This window comes from Hypoxylon fragiforme (genome assembly GCF_022984875.1).
Source record: "Hypoxylon fragiforme strain CBS 206.31 chromosome Unknown GGS25scaffold_7, whole genome shotgun sequence".
NCBI lineage: Eukaryota > Fungi > Ascomycota > Sordariomycetes > Xylariales > Hypoxylaceae > Hypoxylon > Hypoxylon fragiforme.
The window spans coordinates 2,809,766-2,832,190 of record NW_026054762.1 but is presented as its reverse complement, the minus strand read 5'-3'; the positions used below and the strand labels follow the sequence as shown (position 1 = coordinate 2,832,190).

At 48.3% G+C, this 22,425-nt stretch overlaps 9 protein-coding genes across 9 annotated transcripts; 3 read left to right on the top strand and 6 right to left on the bottom strand.

Annotated features, from left to right (window-relative positions):
* Positions 1 to 87: 87 nt before the first annotated feature.
* On the bottom strand, positions 88 to 3,282 carry GGS25DRAFT_524083 (P-loop containing nucleoside triphosphate hydrolase protein; the record flags this gene model as incomplete). The annotated part of the gene is made up of 1 exon (XM_049264536.1): positions 88 to 3,282. One exon carries the CDS (start codon positions 3,280 to 3,282, stop codon positions 88 to 90), a length of 3,195 nt encoding a protein of 1,064 aa, XP_049115078.1.
* Positions 3,283 to 3,535: 253 nt separating this feature from the next.
* On the bottom strand, positions 3,536 to 4,643 carry GGS25DRAFT_501223 (alpha-L RNA-binding motif-containing protein). The gene is made up of 3 exons (XM_049261901.1): positions 4,394 to 4,643; positions 4,256 to 4,324; positions 3,536 to 4,174 (listed from the first exon to the last, which is right to left on the bottom strand). Exons 1-3 carry the CDS (start codon positions 4,478 to 4,480, stop codon positions 3,779 to 3,781), a joined length of 552 nt encoding a protein of 183 aa, XP_049115077.1. The 5' UTR covers positions 4,481 to 4,643; the 3' UTR covers positions 3,536 to 3,778.
* A 1,390-nt stretch (positions 4,644 to 6,033) lies between these two features.
* On the top strand, positions 6,034 to 6,945 carry GGS25DRAFT_524081 (ribosomal protein S18; the record flags this gene model as incomplete). Its single annotated transcript, XM_049264535.1, has 3 exons — positions 6,034 to 6,133; positions 6,211 to 6,587; positions 6,718 to 6,945. The coding sequence occupies 3 exons, from the start codon at positions 6,034 to 6,036 to the stop codon at positions 6,943 to 6,945; spliced, it is 705 nt and encodes a 234-aa protein (XP_049115076.1).
* A 241-nt stretch (positions 6,946 to 7,186) lies between these two features.
* GGS25DRAFT_524080 (complex I intermediate-associated protein) lies at positions 7,187 to 9,648 on the bottom strand (the record flags this gene model as incomplete). The annotated part of the gene is made up of 2 exons (XM_049264534.1): positions 7,187 to 7,355; positions 7,445 to 9,648. 2 exons carry the CDS (start codon positions 9,646 to 9,648, stop codon positions 7,187 to 7,189), a joined length of 2,373 nt encoding a protein of 790 aa, XP_049115075.1.
* Positions 9,649 to 10,033: 385 nt separating this feature from the next.
* On the bottom strand, positions 10,034 to 11,557 carry GGS25DRAFT_501215 (uncharacterized protein). The gene is made up of 2 exons (XM_049261900.1): positions 10,245 to 11,557; positions 10,034 to 10,140 (listed from the first exon to the last, which is right to left on the bottom strand). The coding sequence occupies exon 1, from the start codon at positions 10,905 to 10,907 to the stop codon at positions 10,359 to 10,361; it is 549 nt and encodes a 182-aa protein (XP_049115074.1). The 5' UTR covers positions 10,908 to 11,557; the 3' UTR covers positions 10,034 to 10,140; positions 10,245 to 10,358.
* A 150-nt stretch (positions 11,558 to 11,707) lies between these two features.
* On the bottom strand, positions 11,708 to 13,489 carry GGS25DRAFT_533502 (cytochrome P450). The gene is made up of 3 exons (XM_049265678.1): positions 13,318 to 13,489; positions 12,834 to 13,251; positions 11,708 to 12,760 (listed from the first exon to the last, which is right to left on the bottom strand). The coding sequence occupies exons 1-3, from the start codon at positions 13,447 to 13,449 to the stop codon at positions 11,838 to 11,840; spliced, it is 1,473 nt and encodes a 490-aa protein (XP_049115073.1). The 5' UTR covers positions 13,450 to 13,489; the 3' UTR covers positions 11,708 to 11,837.
* Positions 13,490 to 15,652: 2,163 nt separating this feature from the next.
* Positions 15,653 to 16,988, top strand: GGS25DRAFT_524077 (TauD-domain-containing protein; the record flags this gene model as incomplete). Its single annotated transcript, XM_049264533.1, has 3 exons — positions 15,653 to 15,974; positions 16,039 to 16,377; positions 16,438 to 16,988. 3 exons carry the CDS (start codon positions 15,653 to 15,655, stop codon positions 16,986 to 16,988), a joined length of 1,212 nt encoding a protein of 403 aa, XP_049115072.1.
* Positions 16,989 to 17,786: 798 nt separating this feature from the next.
* Positions 17,787 to 19,397, top strand: GGS25DRAFT_501210 (uncharacterized protein). The gene is made up of 3 exons (XM_049261899.1): positions 17,787 to 18,439; positions 18,635 to 18,783; positions 18,905 to 19,397. The coding sequence occupies exons 1-3, from the start codon at positions 18,378 to 18,380 to the stop codon at positions 19,126 to 19,128; spliced, it is 435 nt and encodes a 144-aa protein (XP_049115071.1). The 5' UTR covers positions 17,787 to 18,377; the 3' UTR covers positions 19,129 to 19,397.
* Positions 19,398 to 19,788: 391 nt separating this feature from the next.
* On the bottom strand, positions 19,789 to 21,824 carry GGS25DRAFT_501202 (glycoside hydrolase family 72 protein). The gene is made up of 4 exons (XM_049261898.1): positions 21,326 to 21,824; positions 20,687 to 21,258; positions 20,185 to 20,622; positions 19,789 to 20,124 (listed from the first exon to the last, which is right to left on the bottom strand). Exons 1-4 carry the CDS (start codon positions 21,450 to 21,452, stop codon positions 19,900 to 19,902), a joined length of 1,362 nt encoding a protein of 453 aa, XP_049115070.1. The 5' UTR covers positions 21,453 to 21,824; the 3' UTR covers positions 19,789 to 19,899.
* Positions 21,825 to 22,425: the final 601 nt, after the last annotated feature.

The window sequence follows — 22,425 nt, the reverse complement described above, 5'->3', positions numbered from 1 at the left end:
CAACCAGAAAATATGGGTATCATAATAATAGGAGGGGAACTAGAAGGGTATAGGTAAGGCAACAACACGAGGGGGAAAAATCAAATGTTACAACTCCTCCGTCTCGTCGTCGTCCGAAAGCCATATAGACATAGACGGCCTCATGGGCTTCGCCGGAATGTTCTCCTTCTTGACCTTCGTCTCAACACCACGCGGGGTGTTGCTGCTTTCCACTTTTACGTCTGGTGACTTGCTAGGCTTGGTATCTTCCACTTTGATCTTAGCATCCATCGCATCTTCCTTGACACCTGTCGATATGGGCTTCACATCCTCCTCAATCTTTTCTTCCTTCACCTTGATACCATTTTTAGTGTCCTGTTCGGCCTTCAAGTTGCCGATAACTGATTCGCCAACCTCCCCTAGATTCTTCAATCTTTCAGCACGCTTCCTATAGAAGAGCTCTAGACAATTCCTCCGTTCCTCTTGGGTCATGCTCTCGACGGCTAGGGCGAACTCAGTCACGTTGGGAAAATTAAAGGTCTTCGCCATCGTGCAGAACTGACGCCGTCTGACGTCTTCTGGGGGGTTGTACTCGTACTCAATTGACCTTTGGACTGAAGCATTCTGGCTATCAAAGAACAGAGCCAAGGCTGCAGGGTCAGCGTCTTGGCTCGCAACCATCTCCGCTTGTCGAGACAGCTCATCCTCCACTTTTGACGAGCCAACGACTTCTGAGTTTTCATGGGTGTATTCGACCCCCTCCGAAGCGAGAATTGCCTGTATAGGATCGAAATGTTTGGGTTGTCCTGCGCCTGATGGCTTCAAGATACCGTCCTTATTGTCATCCCTAGTGAGAAGAGTGGAAAGCTGCTTGAGTCCACCAGTATCGTCATCCTCTTCTTCCTTCTTGACAAGATGATCCTCTTCAATATCTTTTGCTGCCTTCTCCATGTCGATATCTATCAGCCTCACGCCCGCCTTGGCTTCTGCCACGTTTGTTTTATTTACAATATCACGGAGGATAGCTTGGTCACCATGGTAAGTCAACAAATTTTGCATTCCAAAGATCTCTCCCTTTCGGTCGGAATCCTGCTGCACTCCTTTGAAGTACCGGCGTTCGTTGGAGGCGTTGTATCCGATATTTGCCTGTTGCTGCTTGTAAATTTGCCTTGCATAGGTAATCTCTTCGATGGTACCCGTCGAGATCAGACGATAAACATCAACATCACGCACTTGACCAATCCGATAAGCGCGATCCTGGGCCTGGAGATCGTAAGACGGATTCCAATGTGGATCCATTATAACGACTTTATTAGCCGATGTGATATTGAGCCCGACTCCGCCAGCTTTGGTTGAGATTAGAAACACAAATTGGTTTGGGTCGGAGTTAAAATCATCGACCACCTGCTGTCGATCATCGTAAGTCAACGACCCATCTAGGTAGCTGACGCTGTAGCTTGTATTATTGAACAAGTGTTGTAGGATTTTCAAAAGTCGCACGCTATGAGAGAAGACCAGGACTTTATCACCACCAGTGTGCCAGAACTTCAGGAGCTTCTTGAGGACTTTCCATTTCCCGCAGAATTCGGGATTGGCTAGACTGAGTAGCGAATCTCGATTGGCGTAAAGATTTGCCCAGGTTTGCGGCATGGCAGCCTGAAGAAACCGAAGTTCTCTCCTGTGTTTGTCTGGCAAGTCTGAAGTTTGGGGAATAAGAAGATTGAAATGGTTCGATAACTTTTGCAACGATATGACAATTGGAAATACTAGGGATTTCCAAGACTCTCCATCCGAATTGACTTTGAAACAGCACCATCCTCGCTTTTTTTGCGACCCGCAAGGGCAAAAATCATAAGCCTTCCGTACAAAGCTGACGAGCTCACTATCTAGTAAATTTTCGTATGCTTCGCGCTGTAAATCGGAAAGTGGGCAGAAAACAACTTTATCGCTCTTCTTGGGTAGCTGATGTGCGATTAGGCTCTTCATCCGCCGAAGAAAGAATCGAGGTAGAAGGTTGTCACGAAGTTTCTTTGCCGTCTTGCGAGCTTCGCTAAGTTGATGAATGGTAGCATCGTGCGATTGACCGATAGTCAAGGGCTTACAAATGGTATTCTTCCACTCACCAAGTGTGCCGAACTGGCCAGGGTTTGTCCAGTTTAGTAGTGCCCAGAGCTCCTCGTATTTGTTTTGGATCGCTGTCCCGGTTAAACCGATCCTGCAAAGAGAGTTGACTTGGTTCATCGCCTTGGTGACTCCGGCGGTGATATCCTTGATCATATGGCATTCATCTGCTACCACAACGTCCCAAGGTACCCTGTTAACCTGATCACAGCTATTTTTATATGTGGTGTAGGTAGTGATCATAATCTCGATTCTACCCGCCCGTGCGGAGCCCAGGACGTCATCCTTGTTCGCGCCATGATACAGATCGATATCCCACCATCCCCACCTAGTCAGTTCATTCCTCCAGTTCCGGATCAATGATCCAGGACAGATGATAAGAACGCGGGGATACCAATCGTTCTTTGCTCTTCGAAATTTCCTCATCCTCTTAGCATCTCGACGATCACCAGTCTTACCGAAGACGGCGGTGAGGAATGCGGCAACCTGGACAGTTTTCCCTAGGCCCATATCATCGCCAAGGATACCGCCCTTCTGATATACGAAGAGATAATGTAGGAATTTGACCCCTTCAACTTGGTAGTCGCGAAGGTACTGGGCGATGGAAGCAGGGATAATACCAGCTGAATGTTCCAGAACGACATCCTTATAGGGGCGAGATGGCTTGATTCCACTCTTCTCATCAAACTGGGGCTTCTCTTCTAGATCCGCGAGGTTATCATTATCAGAAAAGTAAATGTCTGAATAGTCAGGAGGCAGCCGCAGTCCGCCTTCGCGCAAGATTTCACGATTTTGGTCAAATTGTTTACGACGGTCTTGTATGTGCTGAGGGAGTAGCTTTGAGAGATACTCCGAGTCAGAAGACGACACACTATCGTCATTCATACGAGCGCCGACCTTGTCCGATTTGACAATCTTGCGTGTTCGACGCTTCGCGACGGCTTTCCCTTTGCCTTTAGCGGACGACTTTGCCTTCTCCTTCTTGCGCTTTTTGAACGCCTTATAGTCATATTCGGACTCATCGCTCCATTCAACCTTATCAAGAACCTCTGGTTCATGTTTGCGCTTTTTTGCATTCTCCGGTTTGAGAAGCGCTGTAATAGCAGCAGGCTTGCGTGATGAATCAGATGACACTGTAACGTCATCGTCTGAAACTGTAATAGGATCTTGTGGATGAGCCATAGTGCCGATTAATATATATCCGATATATCTCCATACGATTCATACTGAGTTGCGCCCTTGATAGAAATGGAATGATCAGGTGACATGAACATTGAAGTTGGACGACATCGTAATACGCGGACCGCGAGATTTGAAGAAAGGAAGGTGGTGACGTGGGGGTCAAAGCACCCCTTGTCTCTCACGAAACTTAAACGCGTGCACGTGCTCAAGGACATTCAGTTTGCGCACGTGACTCGCTGCATTCATTACATAAGCTGTAGTTAGATTGAAATTCTACGATGAGTAAGCACTCTGGAGGTTGTCATGAATATGTGCTCTTCTTCAATGGAAATCAAGAATTATCTTCCATGTTTTCATCTATTTGTTGATCAATTCGATCCATTGCCTGCCCTTCTTGAGCCCCAAAACGCCATGCTATATACAAATCGACCTTAGGGTAGGTAGTACGTCCAAGGCGAGGAAAACCTGCCAAGTCCTGTGCTTAGAATTACTCCACTCATAGCAGCTCGAAATCGTCGAGCTTGTCGCGGTACTTCATGATGTTCCGCTTGATCTTGCTTCCCACGGCCCACGTCACAAAGTCCTCCATGTTCCTGGTGACAAAAAACGCCGGGTCGGTGACAGGTTCGACGCCTACTCTCACGTGCCCCTGCTCGATGAGCTTCGTAGCCGCTTGCACCGTCTCGGCCATGCGCAAGCGCGTCATCACCACAGGTAGTCGGCGGCGCGCCAGGGCAGAGACCGTGACGTTGTGTTCGACGTTGGAAAGCTTGGAGGCGGACGACAGGATCCCCATGTCGTAGAGCTTGTTTAGGAGTAGTTCTTCGTGTTTCCTCCGTGTGGCGTTGTCGGGGGGGAGGAGACTTAGTCGATGGGCGAGTTGGCGCAGAGACTATTCGCGAAGAGAAGATGGGAATGTTAGCTTGATGGTCTTGATTGGGGGTTGCGCAATGTTGCTGTCGGAAATACTTACACCGCATATTCTGTTGTATCTGTGGTAATCTTCTGGCTTTTGGATCATGTACCGTCGTATCACAGCCGCCTATGAAGCACACATGGAAGGTTAGCGAGTGTCTTAATCGAACAGCAGCCGAATACAGGAATTGCATACATCTCTGTGATTGTTATCCTGCTTCCAGGTAATGAAATCTGTTTTCCTGAGCAGGCGCTGCTCGTGGTGCTTGAGTTTGCGAACCATGGTGCCTGTTATCTGTGTAGGGATTTGCGACAGGTATGCAGTTTCTTAGAATGCTGGAAGTGAAAGTTCTAAAATTGAGGCTCAACTTTTTTTCTTTTTCTTATCGGGATCCAAGAAACATGTTAGCTCCATATTAAAAAAGACGATAGGTACGGTGCACCATTAGTGCACATCCGACAAAACTTTATTTTTCAATTTTCAATTTCTAATTTCTAATTTCTAATTCAATTTCAACCAGCAACCATCAATTAATACACTAAAATACAGTGTGTATATACAGTATTGTTAATATTTATACTGGCTAATAGAAGGCTAATAAATCGACACGTCGGCTTGATAGCTGAATAACTCTCCAAAATACGAGGCCACAACCATATATCTTATATTAATAGAAAGCACATGCAATTCTGAAATTAATGATATAGGTTGCATTATGGTGCGATATCTGGTTGAGAAGTTATTCAGATATTTAAGTTGGCAGTCTCGATCGCACGTGATATCCCTCAAAGCCAACATACAGCCGATTAAAGCTAGTTATTACAGACTTCAGCATATCTATTTACATAATTCTTCAACCAACAATCAAACCTATATCATTCAGTTCAGAATTAAATAAGCTTTTAAATGATCTAGGTTACGTATTTGCAGCTATAGACTTCAAAAAGTTATTAGGATTCAAAGCTGGGAGCTGAGACCGGCTGATTGTTATTTAGAGCAACACCCAATCTGCAGTATCTTGTGGCTCTAGTACAACACCTGGCACCTGCAAGTTCAACACCTGGCACCTGCAAGTTCAACACCTGGCCACCTGCAAGTTCAACACCTGGCCACCTGCAAGTTCAACCTTGAATAAATTCTGCAATATGGCTGCTAGAAGCGTGCGACCGGGCTCAATCTGATCCTTGAATTGAGATCTCTAGATTAATGTCTTAATTCAAGATTTGAAGATTGTTTGGATGAGTTGTAATAGGTTGAAAGCTTGATGTGGTACCGCGCATGGGCCACCTGAGCCGCATCTCAATTGAATTCAGGATAGTTGCATCTACAGTAGCGGCCGAAAAGATCAATCAATATAAGGGTCTAAGATTTGAAAAAAAAAAAAAAAGAAAAAAACCCCATATATCTATCAGTTTTTCCAATTAAGGCAACAAAGATGCAACTAGTTTGAGAATTTTGCGAATTTATTTGAATGAGATAAAAGGCGTTGAAGTTGTACATTAGCGTATTGATTGATGGCTGTTGGTTGAAATTGAATTAGAAATTAGGAATTAGAAATTAGAAAATAAAAAATAAAGTTTTGTCGGATGTGCACTAATGGTGCACCGTAGATAGGAGCTTGGACCCCTGCAAAATTGATTAAACGTGGGGTAACTATGTACATACATCGGGCCATCGGCAGGGGTCAGAACTCCAAGCATGGAACGAGTTTTTAATCTTTGACAGTGACATTAACTAACTTTTATTCGACAACGTCAACCTCAACCTCAACCTCAATTCAGGATTAATTTCCCAACTTCAATCACAAATTGGTCAAACCCCGCTAACCGCCCACGATGCCACCACGCATACCAATTCTAACCACGTTGCGGAACCCCTCCAAGCTTTTCAGATCCCAAGTCGCCAACTTATCCACAACGAAACCATGTCTTGAGAGTCAGTTGTGCACGCCAATCCCATTGGAAACTAACAGAAAAGCCATCACCACCACTAACACCACCCTCAATGCCTAGTCCGCCGAAACGTCCCCTCCATGACCTCGCAACTCCTCGACATGGACTCCGCGCCGTCCTCCTCCCCCTCCCCCACCTCCCCTCCCTCCTTCTCGCGAGACCGTCGGGACTTCAACAACCGCGGCGACGCCACGCAGTCGGCCGCGGACATCTACGACCGGCTGCGGCAGGCGCAGCAGCCGACGATCTTGGAGGAGATGCAGCAGAGCAACCAGAACGAGGGGTACTCGCGGCAGATGACGCGGCGCTGGAAGGTCGGCGACGTGTACGCCCCCCACGACCTCAGCCCCGCCGAGATGGGCAAGTGGCGCCGCAACCAGGCCCGCCAGAAGGACCGCGTTGACATGCTGGGGCTGCACCCGCTCGACATGTACCGAGTGCGTTTTTGCCCCCCTTCCCCCTTCTTGTCACGAACCATTGAAGCTACCCTATGCTATTTCATTTTGGAAGATTTGCATAAGAAGAAAAAAAGGAACATATTGACAAGATACTAATGATGCCAAACAGAACTTCTCCGTCATCTCTGAATTCGTGACGCCCCACGGCCGGATAAAGCGGTCCGCCGACACGGGCCTGCGGCCGCCGAACCAGCGCAAGGTGGCCAAGGCCATCCGGCGTGCCATCGGCCTCGGCCTGCACCCCAGCGTGCACCGACACCCCGAGCTTCTCATCCGGGAGAACACCCGCATCTACGCGCAGAACATTGCCACGATCAAGAAGGATCTCAAGTACTGATTGATGAGCGGATGGGAAATTTTGTAACGACACCACCACCCCCATACATATCGTGGTTGTCTTTTTCCCCTCCTCTTATTGTTCTTCTTATATAGGCAGACCTACTATATACAGACACACCGGACGTATGTAGATGCATGTATGAATACCTAGGTACCTAGTGTTGTACAAAGATCCATCCCATCACATCTACTCATGATAGTACCAACCAATGCCAATGACGCATCCATCATCAAATCAATCATGCCTTCCATGCCCGACCGATTTTAAATACTGCCAGCCCCTCTCTGCTCCGCTTGGCGTACATGTTGTTGAGAGCCGCCCATTCTCGGGGATACTCGACAGCAGCCCAGACTTCGAACTCCTTTTTCATTGCATCGGAAGGCAACGCGTTGAACACAGTGCCAAGACTAGATAGGTGGTAGAAATGTTTATTAGCCACATGTTGTTCACTATATATTCTTTTCGGGAAAAGCATGGGTCGATGATAATAACTCACTCGTGAAAATTCGGTCGTTTCCCAACGACGTTGTCGGCGTCCTCCAGAAGCAGCTTGGCTTCCCGGAGGTGGCCGTGCGCCGCTGTGGTCGCTATGTACGCGATGTAGACGTGTTGGGGCACGTCGATGTCCATTCTTTTTATTTTGGCCCACAGCTCGTCGGCGAGCTTGTCGCCGTCGCTGGTGATTTCGTAGGTCCGAAACACGATCTCGAGCGATGCGTAGGTGGGTCCCTCGGGGGATGTCGTGATCTCGGTCCAGAAATCGAGGGCCTTGTATTTTAGCTCGCATGCGGTATACCCGATCATTATTGCGTTGTAGAGCCGCGTATTGGGCTGGATCGTCGTGTCCACTTTTAACATGTTGTGGACGGTCCTCAGACTCTCTTCGTCCGGAGCCTTGCCGATGCCTTCGAAAAAGCGGACGTATGTCTCCAGGACTGGCCGGATCTGTGGATTGTCGTGGGCGCGCATGTGGCCGAACACATGCGTCGCCATATCGGCGCGGCGTCTCTCGAAAAAGGCGTCCATGATTGCCGCTCGATGCTCCTGCTCCACCTCTGGGAAGAACTGACGTAATAGTGCGTATGCATCCCAGACTCGGGCTGTGCTATAATTCTTATCCAGACAGTAATCCACAAACGCTTTCCGGACCATCTGGCGCTGGTTAATGCTGTAGTGGAAGGTGTGAAGCGATAGAGTGTCTATGACTTCGAACTTCTCGTCGTTCTTTAAAAATGCCATGCAGAGCGATACCACGGTTTCGGGCTCTAGGGTTACGCTCCGTTCTTCGAGATAACTAGTAACTTCGAGTACCCGGTCGTGGTTAGGACTCGGTGCAGCGCACAGAGCCCGGATGAAGGAGTTCAGAACTGGAAGCGCCCTATCCTTGGTTGTTACGTCTAGATCTTGGAGTAAGTGGTAGACCGCAAATGCACCATTTAGATCACCAGCCAGGACACGGTACTCTAGCTGAAGCATGTAAGTCTTATAGTTCGGTTGGAATCCCAACTTATAGGACAATGCCATCAAGCGTTCAGCCAGATATGGGTCTTTCTTGTCGATAGCAACTTTGACCAGGCTGTTTATCGTGCCTATATTGGGTTGCGAGCTGGGCTTCTCTCGGGTGTGTTCTTGGGCAACCTTGATCATGTGCTCGATATGGTCAATTCCTTTGCCGAGTAATAAGACGGCCCATTGGAGAGATGTATCCCAACACGGTTTATTGTAACGTAACGGCCCAGACTCCAGTTTGGAGATGAGGTCCTGATAGATGCCCATAGCCCATTCTTTCTCATTGTTCCGAAGAGCAAATTGAAGAACCTTGTATAATGTCATGGAGGCGGGTGGGAGCTTATTGTGTATAGGTTTATTGAACCAATGCTTGGTCTCCCCGATGTTATCCTTATCTGCGAAATAAGAGGTCATTATGTTATGGAAGTTTGGATCGTACTCCACGCCAGCCTTCTTTGCTTGCGCAGCAAGGTCCAGAAGTTCCTGCTCATGGCCCTCCTTGGCAAGGCCACGGATAATCGGTATAAAATAGCTTAAACGGGTACTTTCACTCTCTTTATTGGCCGTCTGTGCAAGGTATTCGAAAAGCGAATCCCTCGCTTCAAGCGCCCTTCCGTATTGTGACAAGGAGAGCAGTGAAGCCGAAAAGTCCTTGGGAACTTGCGCATTTCTGGTGCGCAACTCCTTGAAAATGGCCGTCAAGCAATCAGCATGGTTCGTGAAGTCGTCCCTTGGAGGTACGAGTAAACAGTCCCTAGCATTTCGGAGATCATCCGCGGTGAGTTGTTCGTCCCGACTGCGAGTAATTTGATCGCATAGATATGTTAAGGCTCGATGGGCACACAAGGCCTGTGTAGAGTTCACGACCTTCCCCTGCCGGATCTTGTAGGCAAATAGATCTCGCCATGCCTTTACAAGTTCAACCCGGGTAGGCGGTCGCACATTATTCCCTGCGGCATTGAATTTGAGCAAGACATCGTAACCCGGCTCGGAACTGAGTTCTTTTAGTACCCTGGGGGGTTTTTCGAATAAATTGAAAAAAGTTCTTCTCTGCTGTGTTCTTGCGACTCTGGATCCCACGGGATATTTGCGGAATGTTGGGCGGGAGCGTATGAGGGTGGGAGGCAAGAAGGCGGGTAAGTCGCCCGCAAGAAGGCGTCGCAAGACATGCCGGGCCAATTGCGACCGCATAATGGGAGGGGAACTATGTTTGGGAGCTACTACATGATTATCAATAAGTAATTAGCAAAGTGTATGGGTCGACAGTATCGTTTGACTCGCCTGTGCATGGCTGAAGCTCGTTGTTTTAACGGGTGAAGCTTCTAAAAGGCAAAAAAATTGGTCGAAGCTCCCGGGCGCGTCATTCAGCGGTTGATTCCCCGATTCCCGATTAGATTAACGATTAAACTTCTTTACTGGCAACTTTCTTCAATGGATTTGCGGTGCCGCAGCTTTAGTGGGGTTGGGGTAGGTATTCTGCCCCCGATTGTTCCGCGCCAATTGGCCAGTATCTGACGTAATCTAATCCACATCTTATCTTTGCCAATCGCCAAGAGATCATTACAATTTAGCCCCCCTTTTCTTGTCCCCTTTCCTTTTACTTGTTGTTACAACAGTTTGCCTACCCCTGAATTCATAGTCCAATCTTCATACAACGGAGAGAAACACTTAACATGTCAAAAGGTAACAATATTCTTTTACTCAAAGTAACCAAATGCTTCATTATGGCATAGTCCATTCACGATCCAACCAAAATGATAATTATAACAGATATTAACAGATATCAGTATTCTCTATGGCTATCTTTTACTAAGTCTTAGCTATGGATGAGCAACATAGAACGAAGAAATAGGTGCCAGCCTACTTCGTACTATAGCTCTATTTACAAGTATGTGCAACTTCTATTTCTTGTCCAGGGTGACGCTATTGCATACATCACCAAAGACTTCCAAAGCATGGGCAATGTGATCTTGCGCCGTCTTTGCAAGAGCCACCGTTTCCTGGCCCAGTGGAAGAAGTGGCTCCGTTTCGTGCCCTTTGCCAATGCCCTCCCCTACAACTACTTCATAGACAGCCTTCATTGCCTTTTCCGGGTCACCTTTTGCTTGGAACATGCGGCCAGCGATAACCTGCATGGTCTGGTCTGTCACTGACCCTTTGTAGTCATCCGGGAGAGGATTTTTGCCGACGACTGTGTTATTGCCAATGTTCGTATTGAAAGTGCCCGGCGACACAGTCAGGGTACGAATTCCGAACGGCGCAATTTCCTTCGAGAGGACCCTTGTCATACCATCAAGTGCGGCTTTGGCGCCGGCGTAAGCACCCAAAGCGTCATGTGCTTCCATCGCAGCTACGCTACTAATGTTCACAATTACGCCGTATCTGCGCTTCCGCATGTAAGGCAGAACGGCACGGGTGAGTCTTAAGGGGCCGAAGTATGCGGTCTCCATCTGGGCTCGCACCTCCTCTTCGGTAAGGACCTCTATGGCCCCTACGATTGCACATCCAGCGTTGTTCACGAGGACGTCTATTCTCTGCCCGGACGCTTCTATGGACTCACTGTAACATCATGTGTTAGTTATTGAACTTATAGAGTATCTATATGCCACTAGAAGACGTATGTCAAGCTTACGTCCCGTGACGGACGTAGACAGAATAGGGGGTACCTAAGGAGGTATTTGCTGCAACACTTACATAATCTTGTCGCTGCTTTGATCATTAACATCAAGCACGAGCCACTTACTCCCATTCCCGTGCTTCTCGATTTCAGCAACAAGATCCGGGTTGTGGGAAGGATTGCGGAATGTGGCTATCAGTGTGTGGCCGCTGGCAAGGACGCGGCGGGATAGTGCTTCACCAAAGCCTGAGGAGGCCCCGGTGATGAACCAAGTGAGAGGGCGGTTTGGCTTAACGAAACTAGCCATGGTGGATAAGTCGAGAAGTATTTCGTTTAAAGTCTACTGATCCGATGAATCTAGGAAAGAATGAGGCCTAACCAGTAGGAGAGAATGTAACGAGAAAAGTAGGAAATACAGCTCGAATTATGAGTTGCTAATGACAGAATAGAACGAGGAAAATAATATATCACGGCGTCCTTAAATATTCCAGCATAACACTGCCGATCATGAATATTGTAGGGGCAGAATGCGATTGTTGTAAATCTTTGTTTTGACATAATCGCTTGTTTTACTGAAATAGTCGGGTTTCTTTTTGTCCTGGGGGCTATTTTCTTTAATTAGGAGATCAGCCACCGAGAAACTCTTGTCTTTTGAACCCCTTAAACTTTGGTCCTTCGAGTCTTATTTAACTACCTACGCCTTTCAACGCCTGTCAGGCATGCCCCCCCCTTTCCTACCCCTTTTGCAGCAGAAGCGAATCAATCAAAAGGGGCAACTTCCCTTGCTTTTCCGCCGCACAAGCATTTTAGTCGCAGGAGATGTAAATAAGAGATCATTCGTACTGATGTTCTTCGGACGCCCAGCGCCTGATAGGAACTTGAACTCGTAGTCGGTAAGCGCCTTCACAATGACTGTCTTGATCACGACACTGGCAAAGAATCGTCCTGGGCAGGCCGTCTTGCCGTAGCCGAAGGTGAGATAGTTTGGTGATGGTGACGAAAATTGATATTCGCCAGCCGAATCCGCATTATTGTCCTTGCTGCGAGCGGCCCGGTACGCTCGCAACCCATCGAATTCCTCCGGGTTTGGCAAATCATTCCCGATGGCATATATGGGCAGGCAAGCGTATGTATCAGCAGGGATATGTGTGCCATCCTGAAAAGTGTATGGCTGTTTGAACAGGCGCTTCATCCCCAGTGTGACGGGTGGTGATAAGCGCTGCGATTCACGCATCACGCTGTCCAGCTTTTCCAACGCATCGTACGGGTTCCCATTATCGTGCCAACCACGGTCGGAGACATCAGTGATCTCTTCCAAGATCTCGTTTTGCAGTTGCGCCCCGGCGTTCACCACATCATACAGCACGTTAAGCATGCCTAGCAGAGTCGTATGCACTGCGCCGAGGGCCACCAGCACCAGCACATGCCCTAAGGCGTCCGCGTTACGTTCGCGACCTTTGGCAAGGCTGGTGAGCCAACTCAGCACATTGAGGTCCTCTGGTTCATCGTCCTGTGGTTCCCACTTGCCATCATCGTTCATATCCAGGAGCTCCTGGATTCTTGGTCCCAGAAGCTTCTTTCCCGTGCGAAGTAGACGCCAGCCCCTCCAGTATGACGGAAGAAACTGACATAGCGCCGAGCGTGTCCACGGCGGGAAAGTGCGTAATATTATCACGGTTTCGAATACTACACGGTTTTATTATCTTAGATAACAGCATCGAAATAAAATACGAAACTTGTTGTCAGAGTGCGGGCTTACGGGCTTCTGTGTACTCAATCGCGACATGCAACCAAGTGGGGTTCTCGCAGAATGCCGGGCCCACGATGGCCTCGGCAGCGAGGCGTGCAGAGACATAACTCAACGATTTATAGGGCCGGAACTCGGTCCACTTCTCGCTGTGAGGGAGATACTTCATAAAAGCTCCAGTAGCTGCCTGCTCTATCCGTGGTAGGAGCAGGCGAAGCCGCGGCGTTAACTTCCGTTGTACAATCGAGTGGTGCAGTTTACTCTCAAGGATTAAATCCGTGCCGGTAAAAGAGCCCAGTAGATCCCGCTCAAGTGCTGCTGACGACTCGGCGATATTGGACGGCAGACGGCTGATCTCATCGAGAAGGGATATCGGTAGAATCACAACTGGACCCTCGTTGCGCATCAGTTGGAAGGCCGAGTTTCGGTACTGTTCAATGGAGTGTATGTCAGCATGGAAGCATCTTTAATACAAGCAACCACCACCATTGCCTACCTTATCATAGCCCTGTTTAGCCAATTCGGTCGCCTTCAACGCATACTGGAGATTAAGTATGAACCTGGGAACGAGCATGAAATGGCTTCCCACAAGAGGATACTCGGATTTTTGTAACAGCTGCCTGGTCATTAGAGCATCGACTATGCAATAGGTAAAGAAGCAAAAGGGCACAATGTACCAAACATAGTTATAAAATATGTTGAATGGCATCTCGATAAGATGAGAGAGGTCCATGAGTTCCATGATACCTAAAGATGTCATAGGCTTCTCACGATGTAGAACTTCTCAGTCAAACACACATCCAGATGATACTGGGAACTCCTTCCTACTATTTCTTCAACGTGGTTGAGCAAAGGTGAAAGAGAAACATTTTATGTCTAATTCGTAAGCCTATCCCAGGATTAAGGTGAGCTACTCTATGCTGGCGTCAGCCATAGAATATAAGCTATATGGAGAGGACATCCGACATCTGTCGGCTGGTAGCTACTTACATCGTAGCATGCTATCTTGCCGTCCATTAATTTCGAGGTGAAGATTGGGTAGTACCTACCTATGTAAGCAATTTGGAGAGCGTTCTTAGCCCAATGCCATTTCCATACTAAACCATTTACCGCGACTATCTACGGAGTATCAACACATGTGGCGTTGACCATGATATCTACTTTGCTGAGTGATTTCCAAGTTACTTAACGGCTAGCAGCAAGAACCTTTCCATTATTAGCAACTTCCCATCCTAAAACTTCGGGTCAGGACTAGAGAAATTATTCAAGTACTCATGTAAGCGCCCGTGGTGGCTCCAAGGGGTGTCACGTGCTGCTGCGCAATGACATGGGACGGAAGCGACTTTTAGTTGTCAGATATGCCCGGTCTGGTTATGCAGGAACACGCCAGAGACAAGCTCCTGACACTCCGGAAGATTCAAGCCATTACGCGGTTACCTTCCCCCTAGAAGTATTAATTTTCTGCATTGATGGGGTTGTTCGGGGCGAGACCGGCTTGCTAAGCATGCTATTCACTTAAATTGACACGAAGGCCATGCTATCAAAGGGATTAGCTGGTGAGATTTGGGCCGGGTTACATTAATTCTGGGCAAGTCCGGTTGATAGGTCACTGAAGAAACTCGGCATTACCTGGGTTGATGTTGAAGCTGGAGATGGCCTGATTGATATGAAAGTGGATGCTTGGACAATTAGGGTTGAGGGCAGTTATACATGGATCTGGGTGTTAATAGATACCTACCTAAGGTAGTTTAGAATTACAGTCCGCCCCAAGAGTTTGGGACTTGACACATGAGATTTCGATGGGGGTGTCGACATTCAAGATCTAGGTAGGTTAAGGCGTAACTCGTTTAAACTAGCGTTAGTCGAGATGAATAGAAGAGCGTTCCGGAACGCAGTCACGATTTCACGCCAGTATTTTCGGCAGCAACGGAAATAGCCAGCGACTCCGTCTAGCTTCAAACTTGGTTATAACGTTATCTGATCTGTCAATGGCACATCTAACAAGTCCAATGAGTGTATTGATAAGCTGAACGGTGGAATATCTCCCGGTATAATTGTGGAAGAGGATGAGTTGAGGCTGGCAAGGATTTCATGAGGAGTACCTATAACCTAATCGGAGGGTAATGCCAATACTCGAACTTAAGAAGGGTTATTGGGTATGTCATTCTATTTCCATGTATAAGTCAATATTCCTACCTACCAAATACACCGAGGTTAGGTAAGTAAAGGTTTACGGTGCGTATGGAAATCAGGTAATAGGGGCGATCGATTTGCGGAGTACCCCACGAAAAAAACCACTTGTACGGAATAGGGGGCGACCATATACCTGTCGCTCCACCAAAATTTAGTTATCTACAAGGTATCTATCCAGCCAAGGCATGATAATTGCTGTGAGCACGTCACGCCGACAGGATATGTCACAATATCAATCCCCCGCAACGGCAACACCACTCCTATCAAGATTCGACAACACCTCATGCCAGTTACAACGTCGCAATAGCATCCCGCAATCTAAGCATCTTATCGTGTATCGTGTAAAAGGCGTGACTCATACCCCGGTTTGCACGATCGGTTATCTGATCCTATAGACAAAAGATTCCAAGGATGGCGTTATAATGGTTTCGTATACGCCATCTTTAAGGTCGCCGGACTCGGCCAGTTGCGACTCTTATGAATGGTGGATTGAAATGCCTACCTAGATACGTATGTATATAAAGCCGAACCCCATGCCAGGCCAGTAGTAATTAGTTCTTGAGTAAAACGTACCTGCTTCCCGATCGCACCCTAAAAGTATTTGCTAGATCTATACATTGAAGTCGTATTATTGAAAGATGGCACCATCAGCAACTGAGACCGTGGTTCCAATCGCGGAACACATCAAGCAAAAGCTTGTCCCCGGTTCCCAGAACGATACTACCCAAGAGAGCCCTAAGACCGAAAATGAACTGGCAGTCGGCGGTACGGAGTTGGAATCCGAACTGCCCAAGCTCCCAACCGCCCACAAGGAGCCCCTGAAGCTAAGCGGTGCTTTGGACAAGTTCGAGCAATTCGATGTCACTCCGATTATTGGAAGAGAATATGTAGACGTAGACTTGGCCGAATGGCTACGAGCCCCTAACTCAGACGAGCTTCTCCGAGATCTAGCTATCACAGGTATGATGAATAACTCAACTCCCAGATCAATCCAATATAATATAGACTAACCCGTCCGCATCAGTATCCCAACGCGGCGTCGTATTCTTCCGCAAGCAGGACAACATCGACAACGAGCTGCAGAAGGAGCTAGTCCAGAGACTGGGCGAGCTATCCGGCAAGCCGTCGACCTCCAAGCTACACATCCACCCAATCATCAACGCATCGCGCCAGAACGGGGGCAAGGATGACGAGATCAGCACCATCTCCTCGGTGCAGTCCAAGAAGCTCTACAACAAAAACATCGTGTGGTCCGATAAGAAGCAAAGCCAGAAGGGCCAGTGGCACTCGGATATTACCTTTGAGCCCATTCCCAGCGACTACGCGCTGCTGCGGCTCACGCAGATACCCAAGACTGGAGGAGGTACGTATCCAAAATGATAACTACCCAGCTCCGAAACTAATCTGCTTGGGCAAAAAATAGACACACTCTGGGCCTCAGGCTACGAGCTATACGACCGCATCTCCAAGCCACTGCGTGGATTCCTAGACACGCTAACCGCATACTACGCACAGCCCGCCTTCAACGAGACAGCGGACCGGAACAAGTTCAAGCTGTACACGGCGGAGCGCGGGGCGCCGGAGAACGTGGGTGAGGTGCTAGAAGCCGTGCACCCGGTAGTGCGGACGAACCCGGTGACGGGGTGGAAGAGCGTGTTCGCCGTGGGCCACCACGTGAAGAGCATCCACGGGCTGTCGGAGGCCGAGTCGCGGGGCTTCCTCGACTGGTTCGTGCAGCTGCTGGTCGAGAACCACGACCTGCAGGTCCGCCTGCGCTGGCAGAACGTCAACGACCTCGCCATCTGGGACAACCGCAGCGTCTACCACGCCGCCACCCCCGACTACGTCGACCTCGGCCTCGGCGAGCGCCTCGGCTCCCGCGCCGTCAGCTTGGGCGAGAGGCCGTACTTCGACCCCCTGAGCACGAGTCGGAAGGAGGCGTTGGCTGCGGAGGCGGCTGCTGGGGCTGCTTGATTTGGAGGTTGTTAGCTGGGTATAGATCTAGGGACTGGATAGGTCCTTGGTAGTTTGAGAATGCCTTTGTAAATAGGTGGTTGAGCATCATCAAGGGATAATACCAAGGTTGGAGGCAGTCGGGGAAGAATACCGACCACTGTACTCAGTGACACTCAAAGCATGAGACTGGCTGTTACGAATATATACGGCAATGATTGACAAAGCTCAAAATGCACGCTTGTTATTCAGTGCTCATTACCTTCCATCCATGAGAGAATCGTCCATTTAAGCCCCGCCCCCCCCAAGAACGCTGCAAATTACCTAGTACCTTCTAGATAATCATCAACTAGAACCTACCATTCCTCTACGACGTGCATATATAGCACCCGTGTGGCATTCATAAGTACCTACAGTACTTAGGTATGCATACTTGCTCTGCCACTACCTCAACGTCCCTATTCGTCACTGCCCGCTTCTGGGTACATTGGTAAGATATAAACCTTGACAATTACCCCCATCAGCGCCACCAGCATCACAGGGCTCATCAACCATCGACCGCTGAACATTTTTGTCGTTGTGTAAAGTAAGAAATCTCTTGTCATTGTTAGGGAGGCTTGATAGAAGATCGCGTTTTGGATTCTGTGACGGTTCAAGATTCTTAACCTAGGAGCGTTATGTGATAAATGATGATGCGTCAGACGAAGTAGGCGGCTTTCCAGATATACTATGTACCTCAGGATACTTTGTGGCTAATGATTAATAATTACATATAATCGTTCATCGGCACACGCCGATTGGTGCAATAGAGGCTAGAAGGTAGTAGTACATACCTTAGATTGAGGGACAATGGATAGGTATGTATTCTATTCCAAGCCCCAAAGTCATGGCCCTTATAACACAAGACTTGCCACCTCACCCCCATCCCCCCCTTTTTTTACAACATCCAGGTTTTAGGGCTAGGTAGGTGCATTTTCTAATGGCCATACTTGCTGGTGATTAAAGTAGGACGAAATTAACAGCCTATTTAATCGTTGATTCGATCGACTTGGCCCTGGGGGTTCTTTTGCAAACGGACCTCGAGTTACTCCATCGGGATCAGTTTGCACCACTACGTAAAAGACTGAATGGATTGATCAATAATACATACAAGGAAAAGCTGAGTCTTTAGCCTCATCGCTGAACATGACATCCATATCAGATCAACTGACACAGCAGCCTCGCCACTTGCATACGTATTCGAGCCATCCATCCGGCTTCGAAGGTGCAAACAAGCTGATCTTTGCAAACGAAATGCCATCAAACGAGTCCCCGTTCGATGTTATCAAGACATGCATACCGACACAGCTCGTAGCTAACAGAACTCACTATCACGGGTAACTACGGTTATACACGTAACCAGACAGATACATGCAGTTATCATTTTCGACGAACCTCCATGTCTCTGTCCCAGCTTCTTCTACATACCCTAGGTAGGTATACACGTAACTCATTATTTATTCACCCTCACCTTCCCCCCCGCGGAGGCTCTTTATACATACATGTGCCCCATCTCCCATATAACCACAATCAACCTCACCAACCTACTTATTCGGGTTCACACTCAGCCCTCTCCGAAAGCTACAATAAAAGCTACATGTACTGCACAACCACCTAACTTAGTACATAACCATATCTATAAAACCTAGCATTCGCAGGCGAGAGAGCTTCCACATCCTTGCTTACATCCCTCCACAAGCCCCTCGCCTACCTACAGTTGAAACCATGAGCACGCTTCTGGCGCGACTAGGATTTGGGGGGGCCGGAATCACAGGAGGTAGGCATATACTCCCTCACCCTCACCTAACCACCTAACCACATAACCTACATATATATCTACCCACATCCCTATACCTACATACACATCCCAATCAAAACCCAACTAACCCCAACCCCAGGATCCCCAGCCGCCTTCATCCAAAGCACGCTCAGCAACGCAGCCGCCGCCCAGCGGCCCTTCGCCGTGCTGCAGAGCGCCGGCATGGGCGGGTACGGCGCCACCATCGTGCACAGGATGATCCAAGCCGGGGCCGTCGCCGCCGGGGGCGCTGCGACGCTGATGGTGTGGCTTCTGCCGGACACGGAGCTCGGTGTCAAGGTGGTGGTTTTTACGAGCAAATGATATGATATGATGCAGGCCCTACGTCTCCTCACCTAGGTACCGAGCTTGGATCGTCCGAGACGGCAACACCAGTGTATGTCAAGTAGCCGGCAGCCTTATGAAGCCCGAATAATGTTTCAGCTGGGCCATGAGCGAACACTCGAGGTCACTGGCTAGCCGAGTGCTTACTAGGTTAGGTATCTACCTACATATATCGTCGACTAGTGTGGCTCAGGAGGTGGCTTGATATTCAAACACGATACGCAAGTGACTGAGTACCAAATAGTACATATTTATATGAAATATACCTCTATGCGTTGACTTATGAACAGGAACCCGTATTTGACTAACGCCAGGGGCCAGAATAGTAATAAAGCAATAGTGAATCAATGACGTCCCCGCGCCGAGGAAATGGAATTAGGTAACAAATGATGTGACCGTGTTCTTCATTTCATTAGTTGTTACTCTGCGGACCAAAACCGTCTTGCGTTTCCGCGATTCAGTCCTCTAGTAAGGCCATTCCAGAACACATCCAGTATCCATCATCCCTTCAATTTCCGCGCCGAATTATTCCCATGTTCCTGAGTTGTAGACCACATTATACGTCGTAAGGTCTCTGAGCTGACCCTGTACCACCCCGGACTGATCATAGGTATCCCCACGAAGTCCTTGATCCTGGAAGGATCCAATCAACATTTTAAAGGGCCAATCTCATGGAACACACCTTCATTCCACGCCGACATTTGGTATAATATTTCGGCCAAGAAAGCTCTCCTGAAAGGAGTAGCCATTCTACAACAATAGAGTTCCAACAAGGGTGAACGCAGCAACAACGCCTGTAAGGGCAAAGATACTCATGTCCATCGGTGGGGCTGGTCGGCCGCTGCCGTTGTCACCCGATGCAGTAGCTGTTACAGATCCAGAGCCAGGAGAAGCAGTGCCAGTCGAAGTGCCTCCAGCATTCTGGGAGCCGTCGCCCTTGAGGCCTGGTCCAGCACCAGCACCATCCGTCATATACTAGTAATCTGTTAGCCGATATTATTCATTTCGTGGAGAATCCAAAGGAGTCAGGTGTACCTTTACAGCTCCCTCAGGGATTGCGGGAAGGGCGCTAGCGCCCCAGTCCTCAAGGTCCCACACATCGTCAACAGTTGGGCAAGCAACAGAGGCCGTGGTGGAAGTAAAGCCGCCATTACCAGTAGGGGTGGGGTATTTGGACAGAGCTGACGCTAGCTTCGAGAACTCGGGATCTTCCTTGACAGTGTCAGAGTTGCCGTCAAGTTCGACAATACCAAACCCGTTGCCTTCTCTGCTGTACTCGTACATGAGGCCACCTGAGTAAACAGAAGACATCTGGTCGCTCATTAAAGCACTCAACTCCTCAAAGGTGCGGCCGTTTGTTATGCAGCCCCACTCAGACAAGAAGATGGGCAGGCCATATCCAGTAAAGTTCTTCACCTTCTGGTTCCAACCAGATTCCTCAAACGAGGACGGTGCACACCACGAATAATCATTCTAGGATAAAACGGTTAGTTCCTTTAAGTGTATCTTGTCAATTCCTCTTCTTTTGGGGACCTACAAAAGCGAAAAAGTCACTGCGCTCATCATCGGTACCGCAGTTGAAGTAGTTGGCAGTTTGCATGCGATTTTGACTAACATCGGCAGCAGAATAGCCAACCGGAACCTTGCGGTAGTTGCGCGAGCCGATGTACTGTCTCATGTCACGAGTGGTGGCCTTGACGTAAGGAGCGGCTTTTACAGACTCGGGCTTGTCGTTGATAACTTCATTCCCAGAGAAGAAAGCGAGCGTGTTCGAGTACTTGACAAACTCATCAATGGTAGCGAAGACACTCTGGAGGTAGACATCGTTGTACGATGGGGCAGGCTCGTCTCGGTTAATAGAGTAACTAGGGTTATTGACGTCGAGAACCAGGTAGATGCCAGCATCATTCAGGGCCTGCATACATTCGGTGTGATCGGCCGAGTTGTCAACCGAGTAAACGCGAACAGTGTTTACGCCAAGTTCCTTGAATTTGGCGATGTCCCTGTTACAGATGTTACTATCTGAAAGGGGATCCAAGTTCGCCGAAGAGCCACCAGGCTGGTAGTCAATGCCTCGGAGATAGAATCGTTCGTCACCGGCCCAGAACGCTACCCTTCGACATTAGCTCTGCTATTACCCTACGATCGAGAGGAAGGGAATTTGAAATGTACGTACCATTACCAGAAGCAGTCACTGTGGGAAGAGCATCGGCCCGTCTAGGCAATTCCTTTTCGGTAGCAGTAGGTCCAGCTTGGACCAGGCTCGCCGCCGTTACAGCGAACGCGAGGGCGAACGAGCGCATTTTGATGTTGATACAGTACTAGGTATTAGGTGGTGTGATCAAGTGGTTTCAATGATGTGCGTTTGACAGAAAATAGAGGTGCAAGATGGAGTGCAATCCCAAGCGAATGAGGGATGCAGTATGCAGGCTGGAGACTGAACAAAAACCGACTTGAAGTACTAAGAGGTCGAAACCACAAAAAAAACCGATTAGATTATGGAAGACCTGAAAGATGAAGACGAATAGACAACAATAAACGAGTGAGTTGCCGACGAGAAGAGTGTAGTATGTTAATGGTGAGTATGTAAAGAGTGGAATGGTTCGAGACGTGTAAGTTGTAATGAAAAAAGAGTGGAAAGTAGGCAAGTCAAGGGTCGTGTTGTGTTAGGAAGGTCGTTTCCTTGGCTTGGAGATGTTCTTGAAGCTCGGAACAAGGAAAGGGGAACGCGAAGCGTCTGCAAATCAGGGATCAGCCACCTTGGCTTTGCACAAAGGGGGAAGGAGGGTGTGTCTACAACATTCTGAGTGACATCAAAAAAGCAGAAACAGGAAGCCAATTGGTCCAAAACAGTAAAACGTACCTAATATGCACTTCTTAAGGGGGGTTCGGGAATGAAAAGTAAGGTATATTTAAGTTGTGGCGTGCATTACATACATTACTATCATGTATGTATGTAGATTACACAGCAGTTGCACTGTGGTTTGTATTGTACAATACGTGCATGGATTACTTGGATAGCATTCCGTAGAATGTGGCATACAATATGTAAGTAGCAATAACTATCTCCAGGTAGCCCTTACATACATACAGTATCCTAGCTGTCTACACGTGTATAAGTGACCACTTCAAACGTTGTTTACCACTGACTGTACCTATCTATAATTATTGTTCAACACCTCTACGGCTGTAACATTCATCAATGTTCTTCATTAGCGGTCGCAAAGATGGAGTATGAATCTAGTATCGTGTTCCAGAAACTGGCTTGGCGATAAT